The following is a 15,045-nucleotide window of genomic DNA, read 5'->3' as shown; positions in this document are numbered from 1 at the left end:
TCCCACCTTACTGAAACTGCTCTCTTCAAAGTTATCAATGATTTCAACAAATACATACACAATCCTAAATAATCCTCAGTTTACTTGACCCCTCCACAGATTTTGGCATGTTTATAATGGTCTCCTCTTCAATACTACCCTCTCTTGGTTTCTATTAACATTACTCTCTTGGTATTCCTACCTAACCATTCCTTTTCAGTCATCTTTACTGATTATCAGCCTACTGTCAACCATCAAGTGTGAGCTTCCACCAAGGCTCTGTCCTGGGCCTTCTTCTTGCTTTACACATTCTTCTTGGAAACTTCATCAGCATCTATAGGTCCAAATATCATATAGAGGCATATAACCCCAAATTTATACATCCTATCCTAATCTCTTCTGAACTCCAGATCATTATTATCAACTATGTCCGGGACATCTCCAATGTATGCCTCCTCGGTATGTCAAACTAATCACATTCAAAATAATTCATTTCCCCACAAATCCATCCCTTCTTACAAACTTTCCTAGTCATATGAAAGATACCACTCTACTTCCAAATTTACATCCTTGAAATCATCCTTGACTATTTCTGTCCCTCAAGACCTTCTCTCCAGATCTAATCAGTTGCCAAATGTAGTCACATCTTTCACAACTCTCATCTGTCCCCTTCTCACCATTTGCACAGCTAGTAATATACATCAAACCCTCACCTCTCCTAAGCTATTGCAATAGCATTCTAATTGGCTACCATGCTTACAGTCTCTTCCTCTATCCAACTCATCCTTCACATAACTGTCAAATTAATATTCCTAACAGCCATGAACATGTCACTTTTCCCACTCAAGAATCTTAAGTGTCTCTAGGCACTACTGCCCCTAGGATAAAGCTGACCTTTATTTCATCTCCACCTACATTTCCATACTTATTTCATAGTATTCTCCTTCACATAGTCTTATGTTCTGGTTAAATAGGCCTGCCAGCTGTTCTCTACCCATATTTCACCTTCCATCACCATGTCTTTGAATAGGTGGCCCTCATGCTTGGAATATAAATATATCTCTCTTAGGAAAGGAAGGTGACAAGCATTTTTAAGTACCTACTAGGTGCCAGGCACTGTGCTAAGTGCTTAACAAATATGATCTCATTTGATCCTCACAACCCTGGGAAGTAGGTTCTATTATTATATTTATTTTATAGTTGACAAAACTGAGGCACAGAGGTTGTGACTTGTCCAGTCATATAGCTAGTTACTTAAACTAGATTTGAGCTCAGATCTAACTCTAGGCCCAGAGATATATCCACTGTGCCACCTAGCTGCCTCTTTGCAGCTAAATCCCTAGCTTGCTTCAAAGCATAACTCAGCTATTTCCTAGAGTTAGCCTTTGCTGATCCTAGTTGCTAATGTAACTTTATGTATTTTGTACTCACATATATATGTATGTATACACACACACACACACACATAGTGTTTATTTAATGTTTACTTTTCTGTGTATATGTTGTACCTCCTCAAAATGTAAGGTCTTCGAGGGCAAGTACTTTATTGTCTTTGTAACCACTTAGCGTACTGCTCTGCATATAGTAGGCACTTAATAAACATTTGCTTAAAATTATTGGGAAATCATTTAACTGAGAAAAAGTTGTAGCTTTAATGAAAACAAAGATCTGATTTTAAGACTCTGGAATCTGAGTAACTAGCTGATGGGTTCATCCAGTTAAACATAATATGATTTTGAACCTTCATCCCTTGACATCTTTATTTCGTTTTGTTTTTGCTAGGCAATGAGGTGAAGTGACTTGCCCAGGGTCACACAGCTAGTAAGTGTCAAGTGTCTGAGGCCGGATTTGAAATCAGGTCCTCCTGACTCCAGGGCTGGTGTTCTATTCATTGCGCCACCTAGCGGCCCCTGCTTTGACGTCTTTTAAACCAGCCTCTAAGTGGATCATGCGTTAAGTGTTAACAAAATATTACCGGTGTTAACAAATACTCTTTTTACAATTCGTAGCCTAAAATTATTGCTTTAAAACCATCTGTTGCTCTTTTCCTTCCAGAAGTCTGGCAAATACTGATAGCCACTTAGTCATCCATACCATCAAAGGCTAGACCTTGGAGAAGGAAAATCCTCTATCAAAGAAATTAGTGCTAAAACTTATTACCAATTAGGGTCAAAACCAGTCTTTAAAATATACATGCACTGCATGTCTTCCTTTAATAGTTTTGTGTTATGGTAAATTTGCTGACTGGGTTCATCATGTCAGGATACCAGCTTCTTTCTTTAACCATGACATCGTCTGCATATTTTAAGAGAATCATCATAGTACTTTATAGGTGGACAGGACCTTATTTATTCTGACCCCTTAATTTTATAGATTGAGAAACTGAGATCCACATGGTATTTCCCTCCTTATCGACAGTCACAAAGCAAGTTAGTGACAGAACCAGAACTAGAACCTGGCCAGATCTTCTGATTCCCAACTCCAACGTTCTTTTCACCAAACCAATGCTCCTCAAAAAGTCTTAATGTAAAATATGATGACATTTATGTGAATACCACATAAGCTTCAAACATAATGCTTATATTCCAGCTGGAAGTACATTTCAATGAAAAAAATCTGTAATTATCTCAGGTGATAAAAATGTTTAGGAATCATTCAAGAGGAAGGATATAATGTCCTTTTATATTTGCATGTAATCATTATTGATATGTTGAAAGAATCATTGAAAGAATATTAATACAAAATTATAAAGCATTTTGTCAAGAAAAAAGGGCAAATAATATTTATTTCTTAAATTATAATATTGAAATTTCTGACAGTACTTCCTTTTTAAAATAATAACAATAGCTCACCTTTATATATAGTATTTTAAAATTTATCAAGCACTTCCCTCACAACAACCCTGTGAGGTAGGCAGGGCAAGTATTATCCCCATTCTACAGATGAGGAGACAGACTCAGAAGTGTGGTGAAGTGATTTGCTCAAAGTCTCACAGCTACCAAGTGGCAGATCCAGGACTGGAACTCCAGGTCTTCTGACTTGAAGTCCAATACTCTCTCCAATACACAAAACTAACTCTCAAAACAATGAAGAAAGATCCATCTCTATGAGGGTTCTCCCCAAGAAAGGAATAAAATGAAAACACAAAAATCGTCAGTCCCACAATTCAATTCATTCTCAGTTGCAAATGAAATCCTGTTCACTTTTAGTAGTATTAAATGGGACAAAAGGGGAAAAAAATTTCCTAGTGCTTTGGCAACAATGAAATAATCAAAATTCCCACAAGAAAATTTTGCTAAAAAGTAAAAACTTTTCTCTTAGATCACAAACGTGAGTAACATTCAGATTTGCATAATTATAGAATCACAGACTCTAAAAGTGGGAAAGGACATTTAGTGATCATCTAATCCAACCATTTGTAAGTAATTTAAAAGTAGGAAACTGGAGTACATAGCTTAAGAGTATTTCATGAATTTCTCTTCAGATGTATAGACATGAAAGATATTTTTATTCACTGAAGACATCCATTAGAAAGAATATTTTAAATCTTTATTAGCAGTTAAGGACAAGATACATTCCAATTACAATACACAGTATATATACATACATCCACTCACATAGTACTTGACTTCATCTTGGTTAATTCTGACAATTGTAGAAGGTTTAGAAAGCAATAAGAATATTTCTTCTTTTTTAAAGAATGAGAGCCTTGGGAATGATCTCTATATTGAAATACTAATTTCAAATCAGGAATCCTAGTTAATCTCCCCATTACCTTAAGAAATAGTCCAATGTACTAGGAGGCATGATTAACTTTATTAAATAAATAACTTGATCCCCTAGACAGATAAACACAACTTTACCTTCTTATTATAAGGCAATCACCCATTTTAACTTAAATGTAGTCATTTATATAACTCCAAATCACAAACTGGGTCACACTAGCTCTAAGGGAAATGTGCTCAAAGCCACGTATCCATCTTATCAAAAAGCAGCATTGCTTAAGGCAGTGTTTCCAGGAGATGGAAGTCTCATTCATCACTAAGGAAGCCCACTATGGCCCACCAGGAGGCTGTCCAAATCAACTGAATGCCTGTTTAATGACAATGCTGGTAAAAAATATTAAGTGTATGTATAGAACATATTTTGCTGAATAAAAAACATCGTGTATCTTCTTTTAAGTAGTACAAATGGAAAATTATCAGTAAGACTAGAGTCAACAATAACCATCCCTTTTTATTATAAACCAAGATAATAAAAATGTACAATGGGTGCATTCAGAGTGGGTGCATCAAGACTAATCATGATGATGAAAGGGACTGAAAACTTCCAAAGCCATGTCTACAATAAGCCAGTAACATGTTGACCTCTAAAGCTTGGCATAAAAACCAAGAAAGGCAACTGGAACTTTTCATTAATTATGAAAACATCAAACCAGCACAAGATTCTACTACACAAAGATGAAATCATTAGAATTTAAGAGATTAATTTCCAAATGATATAAAACACTAATGTTAATTCTTTTCCCAAACATTTGCCCTTTAAGCAATTAAAGTTGAATTAGCCAATGGCCAATCTCAATTTTCTGAAATGAATTTCCCAGTTACAAAATATGACAATTCTCAGTTTTGGGATTCTCAGTAAATAATAAAGAAAAATGACTTGGAATTCAATTATAACAATGCGAAAACAAAAAGGTACTTGCTCCAAATCCAACTTACCTTAAAAAATTAAAAATAGAACGTATACATGTACCTACTGCTTACATCTACAAAAGATGACAATTCTCCTGCTCCATTCCATACTCACAAATGAATATTTCGTCAATTTTTTTTTTAATTTGCAGAGTACAATTCAGGCAATCTTAAAACCACAATTTGCAAATCCAAAATATTCCCAGTTGCAGAGGTTGCACTAATCTTCAAAATGGGCTATTCCATGATATCTCATGGAGGGAGGGTTGGGGAGTAAGGGAGTGAAAAAAGAGAAGGGGGTTTAGTTTGTTTGGCATGCTGCCAACACTTCATTCTTACAAAAATTCTACAAGCTATAAAAAAAAATCGAATTATCATACAAGATTTTAGAGCTGAAAGGGAATTTTTAACACCATCAAGTCCAACACTCTCATTTACATATGAGAGAAAAAAAGTCCCAGAGAAAGGAATGAAATGTCTTACCCAAGTTCATACATCTAGTTAACGGAAGGGCAGAGACTGGAGCCCAAGTCTACTGATTCCACTTCATCATTCTGCCTCTGCCTACAAGGTACTCAATTGTACTAATGTTTCCAGTCAAATGAAAGCTCCTTGAGGTCAGGGACTGTTTCTTTTTGTCTTATATCCCCAGCACCTAACAAAATACTTTGTATTTGATAACCTCTTAATGCTTATTAAATTAGTTTGGACTGTAACTCTTGGTGGTAGACAAGAGGAACTTAATACTGGACATTTCAAAAGTAAGGTGCTGAAAAAGCTGTTAACATAGAAATAAACCCTATACCTTGTTTTGTTTTATAAAAAACATTTTTAGTTCAAATTAAGATAGAATTATCTCAGATAATGCAATGCTAACATTCAAAGACTCTATAATAAACTACTTGACAGACCCTATAAATCAGAACCATGATAAAAAAAAATTCAACTTGGCATTACTTCATCCTGGACATGAGTAAGAAATTCTCATTTAGTAAGAAATTATTAAATAATTCATTTAAATTGTAAGTTTAAGTGAAATCTTAAAAGCCTATAAAAATGCATTATTATTATTATGGTCTATTGGCTATGATCTATTTATTCTTCTATAAATATGTGAGCAATATAATTTGCATTATTCTTTAAAGTAAAAAAGTTTGTGGATGTTTTTGAAATTTCAAAAATTCAACCAAAAAAACAACACTAGTTTAAACAGATTGAAAGGACAGTTTTAATTATCTTTTCTATATGTTTCCAACACTCCCCCCTCATTATCTAGCCCAATTAAGGATTTACCCCTATTTAGCAAGTCTGAAATTAGAAATTCACCCAATTTTTTAAAAAAGCTTTAAAACAGCATTTCAAATTTTATTTTCTTTTTTGTTTGGTTTTTTTTTTGGGGGGGCAATGGAGTTAAGTGACTTGCCCAGGGTCACACAGCTACTAAGTGTTATGTGTCTAAGGCTGCATTTGAACTCAGATCCTCCTGAATCCAGGGGGGGGGGGAAGCTCTATCCACTGCACCACCTAGCTGCCCCCAAATTTTCTTTTCAATGACATGTTTGCTGTATTAATTTTAAGTTATACATACTTTCTGAACATAGATAAATGCTTAGAAAAAAAACTGTTAAAAATTCAAAATAAGGATGAGAACTCAAAACCTGGCTTCTGAAATTCAAAGGAGACATGATTTTGAACACAGAATACAACTCATTAAAAAGATTCATGCACCCAAAAATCTTGATGATGTGTTTCTTTCGGTAAAATGTCTTTAGCTCATGGGAGATGGCTTCCCATTTCCTGCCTTTTATTTCCATTTGATTCTGTAACTGACGGTATAAAAACTCAAAAAAGTACATTTCAAACCATCCAGCCTTACCATTCTATTTGTCATATTAGCAAAATGCACATACACCTTTCATTTTAAAAGTTGTGCTCAACAAATAACTTAAGCTTTCATTTTCAGGATGGTACAATCCAGAGAATTAGTTTTGGAGAAATTCTTACAAAAATTACACAAACTGACTCAATCCCTGAGAAATTTTAGTCTGCATGGGAAAGACTCAAAAAAAAAAATCCCCAAACTACTGAAACTAAGGAGAATTTCCTTGCCAACAACTCTCAACAGCTTTCTGATTGTCCTCCTTTGGGAAACATAAGCAGAACTCAAATGCAAACTGATCCTGCACTACAATATATGGCCGGGGGTAATCTGGTAAATTAATTCAGTAAGCCTAATTAAAAGTTTACTCAATATTTTAACCAAATGTGCTTATCCCCGTTAATTTTAGGAATAGCAGAAAGCAGTCCATTTGCAGAAAGCTCTCTTTTTTCCCACAAGCAACTAATGCCAAACTATCCTTAAATGTGGTTATCCTGCTCACCACAATGGACCGGGTAGACCTTCTTTTTGAAGTGTTACATCTCACCAGGGAGGTCAAATAGTGTGGATCACCGGACCTTACTGCACCACCTGGAGGCCAGGCTGGGTATGACCAGGACCGTTTTTAAACAGGTTTCAGTCATACCTGACAGAGCGCTCCCACAATCGGTGATGTTAGGTGATCTTCCATCTGCCAGTACTGGGATTGCATGTGGTGCTCCCCACAGGTCGGTTTGGACTCCGGTGCTTTTCAGTATCTATATATCGCCTTTGGGAGAGATTTTTGAGAGACAGGTCTGGGGTTATCATTACTATGCTGATGACATCCTACTTTATATTCTTCAGCTTCCCAGCTCTGAGGAGGATTTTTAAGGTTTGGAGAATACAATGGGAAATATCATATTAAACCACTATCTAGGTGAGCATGAGAATTAATCCAACTAAAACAAAAGCATATTCATTCAGTATGATAGTGTAAAGAACATTGACTTAGGCCTTTCTTAAATAAAGAAAGTTCCTTCATTGGAAGAGAATGAACAGCTATGATCCTTGACAACATCAGCTGTGATCAAAGCTGCAAATGCTATTGGCCTCTTCACTATGAGAGGGTAGAAGTGCATACTTGGGGGTTAGTGCTACAAAAGCCTACCTTAGACCTCAGGAGTTCATTACCTATTCACTGCTAGTGAAAACTTCTACCACACAACTACCACTCAGCACTGATAACTCAGACTTCAGCTAGCTAGTATTATACAACGGTTAATAGGTTAAAGCGTTAAGCTACTCAGCTGATAAGATACTAACTAGACCATTAAGCTTCAATACCCTCAATATGAAAGAAATGAAGTTTCTTAAACTAAAGACCTGTAAACTAAAGGTCATCTTTACTAGAATAAAATATTATATGAAAGTATAGCAGTGGTTATATACAGATTTAAGCCCATGTCAAGAAAGAGCTTGCAGATGGGCCAATCTCCAAAATCACCAAGGCCAAAAAAAAAATGTTATTTTGTGGATAGTTTATTGCTTTCTAATAGAATATGCTTCCAAAATGACATATTAGTATTACAACATTTTGATCACCAGTCTAATTTAAGCACATACAGAATTGTAATATGACTTCCATGACAACTCTCTCCAACTCACTGAAGCCCCAAACCAGTGTTTGATATCAATTTAAAACAGTGTGGAATTAAACTCTGCAAAATGCAATTAGTCTTTAATTCTAAAGGCTTATGGTATTAATACTAAAGCTCACAAGACATTTTATTTAAAAACATAGTTGAAACAAAGGGGGAAAAATCAAGATGGTAATCAAAACTATGTTGCCTAAATTATTTTCAGATTTTCTTACTGACTTCCAGTATAATACATCTTGCTGATCAGTGACTGAAATGTTTCAAATTAGTTCCCTATTTACTAATGGTAAAACAACTATCTGTGAAATATTCTAATAAGTAGGGCAGGCACAATCTGAAGGGATATCAAAAATACTGTCACTCTTTACAGAATATCCTTTGTGAATATTGCTAGCTAAAATACTTCAATTAAGGAGACAACTTAAGAAGATTTGCCACCAAATTCTCTTTTTCATGATACATATTTTTCTCTGAACTAAGTATACAATATGGAAGATCCACATTTTAAAGAAACTGAAGTCAAGCAACAACTTAAAAGATATTATTCTACTTAATATCTTTCAAATCTAAAATACATTAATTCTCTTAGGCCAAAGTTCTGTGTCATAATTTTCCCTTCATACTTTCCTCTGAATTTCTTTCTCAAATGACAAGTTGCTATACCTTACAGATGCTCTTAAAGACACCCAAAATCCTGCTGTTCTTAGCACCCCTCCACTTACAGTACTTTCACATACACAGCTAGGGATACATTTCATCAACTATTTCAGAACATAAAAATGCAGCTGCAATAAATAACATTTTACAAATACCTTAGTTCAAAGAGATTTACTAAAATTCAGCAATCACTTTAAACAGTTTAAAACAAGTCAAACTCAATTTTTCCCTAACAGGTAATTGTGATAGAAAGCTCAACATTCAAGCACATCGTCCCTCCCCCCACCAGCTGACTGGAGTACACAGGTGCAGTTCTCTGCTGTTTAACAAGGTACATAACTGGGCAACCCAACTTCCTTTAAAAAAAAAACCACACTAACAATGATCATACCCTTGTGATAACAATAAAAGTGAGTGAAACATCAAAAATGAAATAATCTGTTTGAAGAAAAACAGAAGGCCAGGAGAGCTTTCCTCATAAAATCTGTTACCAGCAGCTGCAGGAAAATATAATTCCTGAAGTGTTGTATATATCAAATAAGTACATTGACATTGCTCTGAATTATTGTCCCCAAATCCAGGTTTGTTTAGCCTATGCTTCCTTAATAACAAAAAAAAAAGCGCCCAAGGTTGGAAAAATGGCATTGTAAAAGACTGTTATAAACTACATGATGGGGCTAATCAGCTATCAGATCCCTATCAACAAAATACAGTAGGTGGAGACATGCAAATACTGCATTGATCATAATGGAAAGAGCAAGAACCTAAAGTATTTGGTAACCAATAGCAGTCATTTCTATCATCTGGGAATGGGCCACTGATACATATGTGGTAAACTAAAAAATGCAAAGATGTGAAGCATCCAAACTGGGAGTGGGGGGAGAGAGACACCAGTAAATGGTATGTCTTACCGGTGAAACACAGTGGAAACCAAAAATAGGGGTTGGGGGCATGGGGGTGGGTAAGAGAAAATCTTCCCTCTTGTCCAAGGCAGGTACCGAAAATGAGAGAAGAATGACAACCATTCCTAAGGGAGGCCTGTGAAATCTGAGTGTGCAGAAATACTCCAGAAATTGTCTAATACTTAGGAAGGGCCTCCCTTCCCTATCAAGCTCCCCAAATTACCTGCTCTCTACAGAGTTCTTTCTCTCCACTTCCCATTCTTGCCCAGGTTTTTAGTTTCCCTGCCCTCCACCACCTCCACTGTTCATAATCACTGTCCACCCAGACAAATTCCTAGCCACCTTTACCCTTCCCCACTCTACCCCCAAGTAAGCCCTCTCTTTCCACTCTTCTGTCAGGTCCCTGATCTTTCATCTCTCTAGCTGTACCCCAAATTCCTGGTGCCCTATATCTCCCTAGTTCCTCCATTCCCCCACCTTTCCTTCCTCAAGTCTTGGGTACCCTTCTACCAGCTCCCCAACCTGGAGATTCTTGATCCCTTCTTTATCCCTAACTTCCCCATCCTCACTCCCCTCCAAATTATCCCACAGATCCCTGCCCTCATCTCTTTAGTCCCAGATTTCTCCATTACCCAGGATTCCAAACTCGTAACACTACTCCCTCAGTTCCTCCTACAGCTTTTTCCCTACTGCCCCCCTTACCCACAACTACCCCCAATGCCCCACGTGCAGCACACTCCAGCCTTCTCCCATCCCTTTCCCATCCTTCAGCGGCACCCCTCAATCTCCAGCTCTGCTTCCCACACAATCCCACTCACCTATCCTTCAACTGCACTCCTATTCCTGGCTATGCCCACACACCTACACACTTGGTCCTCCATTTCACCCCCACAGCCCCAGCTCTACCCCTCCATCTTAGCAGTTACCTCCCACGCACCTCTGCCCACAGCCCTCGGCAGATTTCCCCAAACCCCAAAGCACCCCAATACACCTCCAGATCCTATCCTTCCCTACCAGCACTGTTGCCCCCCAATCCTTCCCCATGTCCTCAGAAGCTCCCATCTCCCCAGCGCTGTTTCCAGCATCCTCCCTTTCCATCCCTCCCATCCCGAGCTGCTCCTGCAAATCCTCCTCTCCCCAGTCTCCCAACCATCCCCTGAACCGCCGCTCACACACTCTCCTCCCCCCACCCCCCAGCATCCCTTCTATCCTCCCCTCAATCCAGAGTCTGCTTCCCCCACCCTGTCTAAACATCCTTTCCCAGGTCCTACACTGTCCCTCACCCTTTATCCTCCCCCCTCCCCCCATTCCAGGATTTGCCTCCTGCACCCCTCTATCTTTCCCATCTCGGGCTCTGCACCCCCTATTCTCTATATATGCTTCCCTCATCCTGAGCTATATCCCCATCCCCTCTATCTATCCTGCCCTCAGAACCTCTTACATCTACCTTTCCCTTCCAGGACTCTGTGTGTCCCCCCCAACCTTCTCTATGCGTTCTTCTCCCTGCTCCCTCTGCCCACTCTCTACATCCCTTCTACCTATCCTGCCCCTCGCACTTGCTCGTTCTACCCCCCCATCCTGGACTCTGCCCCACACTCCCTCTACTTTCCCTTCGCACCCCATCCCAGGCTCTGCCCCATCCCGCATCCCTATCTATAGTCGCGCATCCTGAGCTCTGCCCCCCCCGCACGTCCTCTATCTATACACCGCCGCCCCCACCCGAGCTCTGGCCCCGCACCCCCTCTACCCCCCCATCCACACTCCCCGCCAACTTTGCTGCGGCCGGAGCCGGCCCAAGGCCCCCGAGGGGAAGAGGACCGAGTGGCTGGGGCCGGGCCAGGAAGCCTCAGCCTCCCCGGGCCCGCAGCGCCGCCTCCAGCTCCCCCCCCGCCACACGCCACAGTCCCGGTCCGGCTACATTCTGAGGCGCCGGCACCTGGAGACGGAGAAGGCCGGACCCGAGAAGGCCGGCGCTCCCGGAGGGGCGCGGGGAGAAGGGGCGGCGGGGCGGGGAGGTACCTGTACTGCGGGCCGGCACCTGGCGCGAAACCGTAATAGTTGCTCGCCGCCATCTTGGCGTCTTCACAGAACCCAGCCGGCCGGGGAGGAGGAGGAGAGAGGGAGAAAGGGGGGCTCAGCACGTGACTCTCGCGGGGGGGGGGAGGGGCGCGCATGCGCTTCGCGCCCCCGGCACGCGCCCACTGCTCGCTCGAGGACAGCCTGACTACCCTCAGATAGCCCTCTAAATCCTCTTCCCATGCAGCCCCAACGCGAGACTATCCCTTCCCTAGCAAACACCCCCTTCCAATTTCACTGCAACCCGGGAGACCCCACTCAAAATCAGACCTTCCTTAGCACCACCCTCATGTCAAGCCATCCCTGGACCCCTTTAATGACCCCTTCTCAAAGTCAGACCTTCAACCCCCAATTCTGCTCTCAAAACCAGCTCTCCCTCAGGATCCCCTTCTCAGAATGCCAGCCCTTCTTCAGCACTCCCCCTCAATGACAATTCTTTGTCAATTCCCTGTGATGCCCCCTTCTCAGGACCAACCCTCCATACCCCTACTCAGTGCCAGCCCTTCAACTCTCTCTTGGTGCTCCTTCTCAAAGCCAGTCTTTCCACATCGCCCCTTCAGTGGCCCTCGGGAAGCCAGGCCTTCCTTGCTCAGAACTCCCTATAGTGAGTGTCCTTTGTCAAGACCAAACCTTCCCTGGAGCCTCCTCTCAGTCTGGCTTTGAGAAGAGAAACTGATGAAGTTCCAGGATGAGAAAGCATTACAACCTGGAAGTGGTCAAAACTGAAACCGAGAATGAAAGAGATGTCTTTAAAAGTTTGTATATATCTTACATAAACATTTTTAAAATTGTGAACATTTGTGGCCTTCTTACTACATTCCCTATATGTGATGTAAGTACCTGGGAGAAATGCAAGGGGAGAATAAGCATATACCAAAGGTGTGGCTTACTAGGAATACTAGCTCATATGTGAGGAAACATAAAAATCCAGCCAAAGGTTTTGAATTTTCTCAGAGTACAATATCTGAGTTAGATCAGACTCTATACAAGCTATTCCTCTAGGACTTCCACACCTGGACATTGGCAAACTAACAGTATAAACAAATCCAGGTGGTTCCCCCTCTTTCCCCCATTATGGCACCTTGCTAAATTCATCATTTCCCTCTAAATCCCAGGTTCCATTTTAATATAGAAGATGAAATATTAAATGTTTAAAATATGGAATCTACAATGTATAGCTTCAGTTCTTTGGAATATTCTGTGGAATATTTTACCTTCTCAGGTCTCTTGGCACTTATACATTCAGAAATGTATGTATGTTGTGATCATATACTTTTACAACATAGAATTAAAATGCAAAAGAAATATAAACTCTTCCCATTGTACCTACTCCTTCCTAAGCTTCTGATACAGTTGGGAATGTTCTCTGAGTGTATGATATATCTCAGGCTCATAGCTTAAAGTAAAGTGGAGAAATAAAGCTCCCTCCTGCTCATCAGCTAGAAGATTTATAGTGTTTGCAAGTCATTAGTTTATTTTGGACAGTGCTTACAATGGCATGGAGTCCACTGGTAACTGCCTAGATGGGGACCTATCTGCTTCACCCTTCAATCATGATTTCTGTTCATCCTCTTATAGCCTGAACCTCTATCTCACCCCTGGCATGGTCATTTCATCTCAAGATGTTCAAATAGGAAAATAAGTGAAGTGTGGAAGAGAAACAATCCAAAGTGCAGACAGTGTGCTTTTAGTTTGATGTGCTGCTCTTATCCCCATTTCCAAAAGGATCATTGTGACCTCCAGAGAGGGAAAAGCAGTCCTTTTCCAAGACCAGAATCTCAAGATTTCCTCCATCAGCCTCCTTTGAATCATTTCCTTTAGCCCAGAAGATCTCTATAGAAACAGAAAGTTAAGACAAATTCTTTTAGGTTATACACTCAACAAATACAAATAATTATTCTAGATGGGGTGGGACACAGACAAGTTCCTTAGTAATTTAGGTTTTATTTAGAAACAAATTCAACAGTTAACAAAGGAGCTTGACTTAGCTGTAGCAGAAGGATACTCAATAAGAATTGGCATTGAGAACCCCTTGAGTTGGTTCAACTAAGCAAAGCACCCGCCAGTGGAGCCAGTAAGGTCAGTAAATCTCTTTCCTGTAGTAATATGTGGTGATGGTAAAATAATACGTGTTGGTGTAGTGATGTTTGTGGGCTTAAGTCAGGGGCATAAGGTAAAAAGTAGGTTCACCAAATCCAGCCCCTTATCACCACCACCATCACTCTTCTTTCCAGTGCCCTGGAGATCTGAGCTTCAGGCTTTGGAAATTTGCTGAGGCCTTGGTGTCCAAAGTCAGCAGCAGCATACTGTGCTACTCTTTAGGGAAGAGGAGAAACAGAAGGGGTAAGATAGATGCCTGGTCTTAAAATAGAGCTCAACTCCATATTTCACCTGATTCCAGAATCTCAGAGACCCAAATTCCAAATGACAAAAATCACCACTGACAGCAGTGGCACCAGGGTGGCCATGCTCTGAACTGCCAGGCCAGAGACTAAGAAGCAAAGGGAGCAGGACAGGACACCACGTGTATGTGGAGGAGAAGTGGGGAGAGGAGTTCTATGCTGCACTCCACTAAGCCTGAGGGGAAAAGCTCCTCATACAGCCACCCCAAAAGTGACTTGGGGAAGAGCTCTAGGCTAGTGAGCTGTGAATGGGCTTTGAGGTACAGCCTTCAAGGAAATCATCATCAAAGAGAAGGATTGAGAAAGTGAGCAATCAGAGGAAATAAGGAAAAAAGACTAAAACAACCAAAGATCTCACGAAGAAGAAAACTCAAACAGAAGTCTTTGAAACATTAACAGTAGAAGGAACATGGCCTCCAGATATAATAAATACTGCAAAACAAAGGAAAATGATCCCCACATTTGATGAGACACAGGACTCTGGGGAATTTAAGGAGAACGTGGAACCGCATGATAGTGTTCCTTTGTGGTTTACAAGAGACATGAGGATTGTCAGAGCAGAATTTGTGGCCTACTTAGCAAAAATAATCGGAACAATAGAAAACTTTGATTTGGACCACAAGTCTCACCAAAGAAACAAAAGGGATAACAATGGATTGGGAATGCAAATAAACATAAGTAAAGGACAATCTAGAACAAAAGTAGCAAAAAAAAACATTAAAAGAATATTTGCTCTTCGTCCAATCAAAATATACTGATCTCAAAGATGAAATCCATAGAAACGACCTAAGGATTATGGGTCTTGCAGAAGAACAC

General features: G+C 40.1%; 1 protein-coding gene across 2 annotated transcripts in view; it reads right to left on the bottom strand.

The window, feature by feature from the left end:
• Positions 1–11,856, bottom strand: part of ZFR2 (zinc finger RNA binding protein 2) — a 131,274-nt gene extending 119,418 nt beyond the window's left edge. For both annotated transcript variants that reach the window (XM_020971361.2, XM_020971362.2), the window contains exon 1: positions 11,771–11,856. In XM_020971361.2, the coding sequence (XP_020827020.1) occupies positions 11,771–11,823 (53 nt within the window). In that variant the 5' untranslated portion in view covers positions 11,824–11,856. The remainder of the gene's footprint in view (positions 1–11,770) is intronic.
• Between the last annotated feature and the right edge of the window lie 3,189 nt (positions 11,857–15,045).

The sequence above is a fragment of the Phascolarctos cinereus genome, unplaced genomic scaffold, assembly GCF_003287225.1.
Source record: "Phascolarctos cinereus isolate Bilbo 61053 unplaced genomic scaffold, phaCin_HiC Scaffold_4;HRSCAF=312, whole genome shotgun sequence".
NCBI lineage: Eukaryota > Metazoa > Chordata > Mammalia > Diprotodontia > Phascolarctidae > Phascolarctos > Phascolarctos cinereus.
The sequence above is the reverse complement of the archived record's forward strand: the minus strand, read 5'-3'. Positions and strand labels throughout refer to the sequence as shown.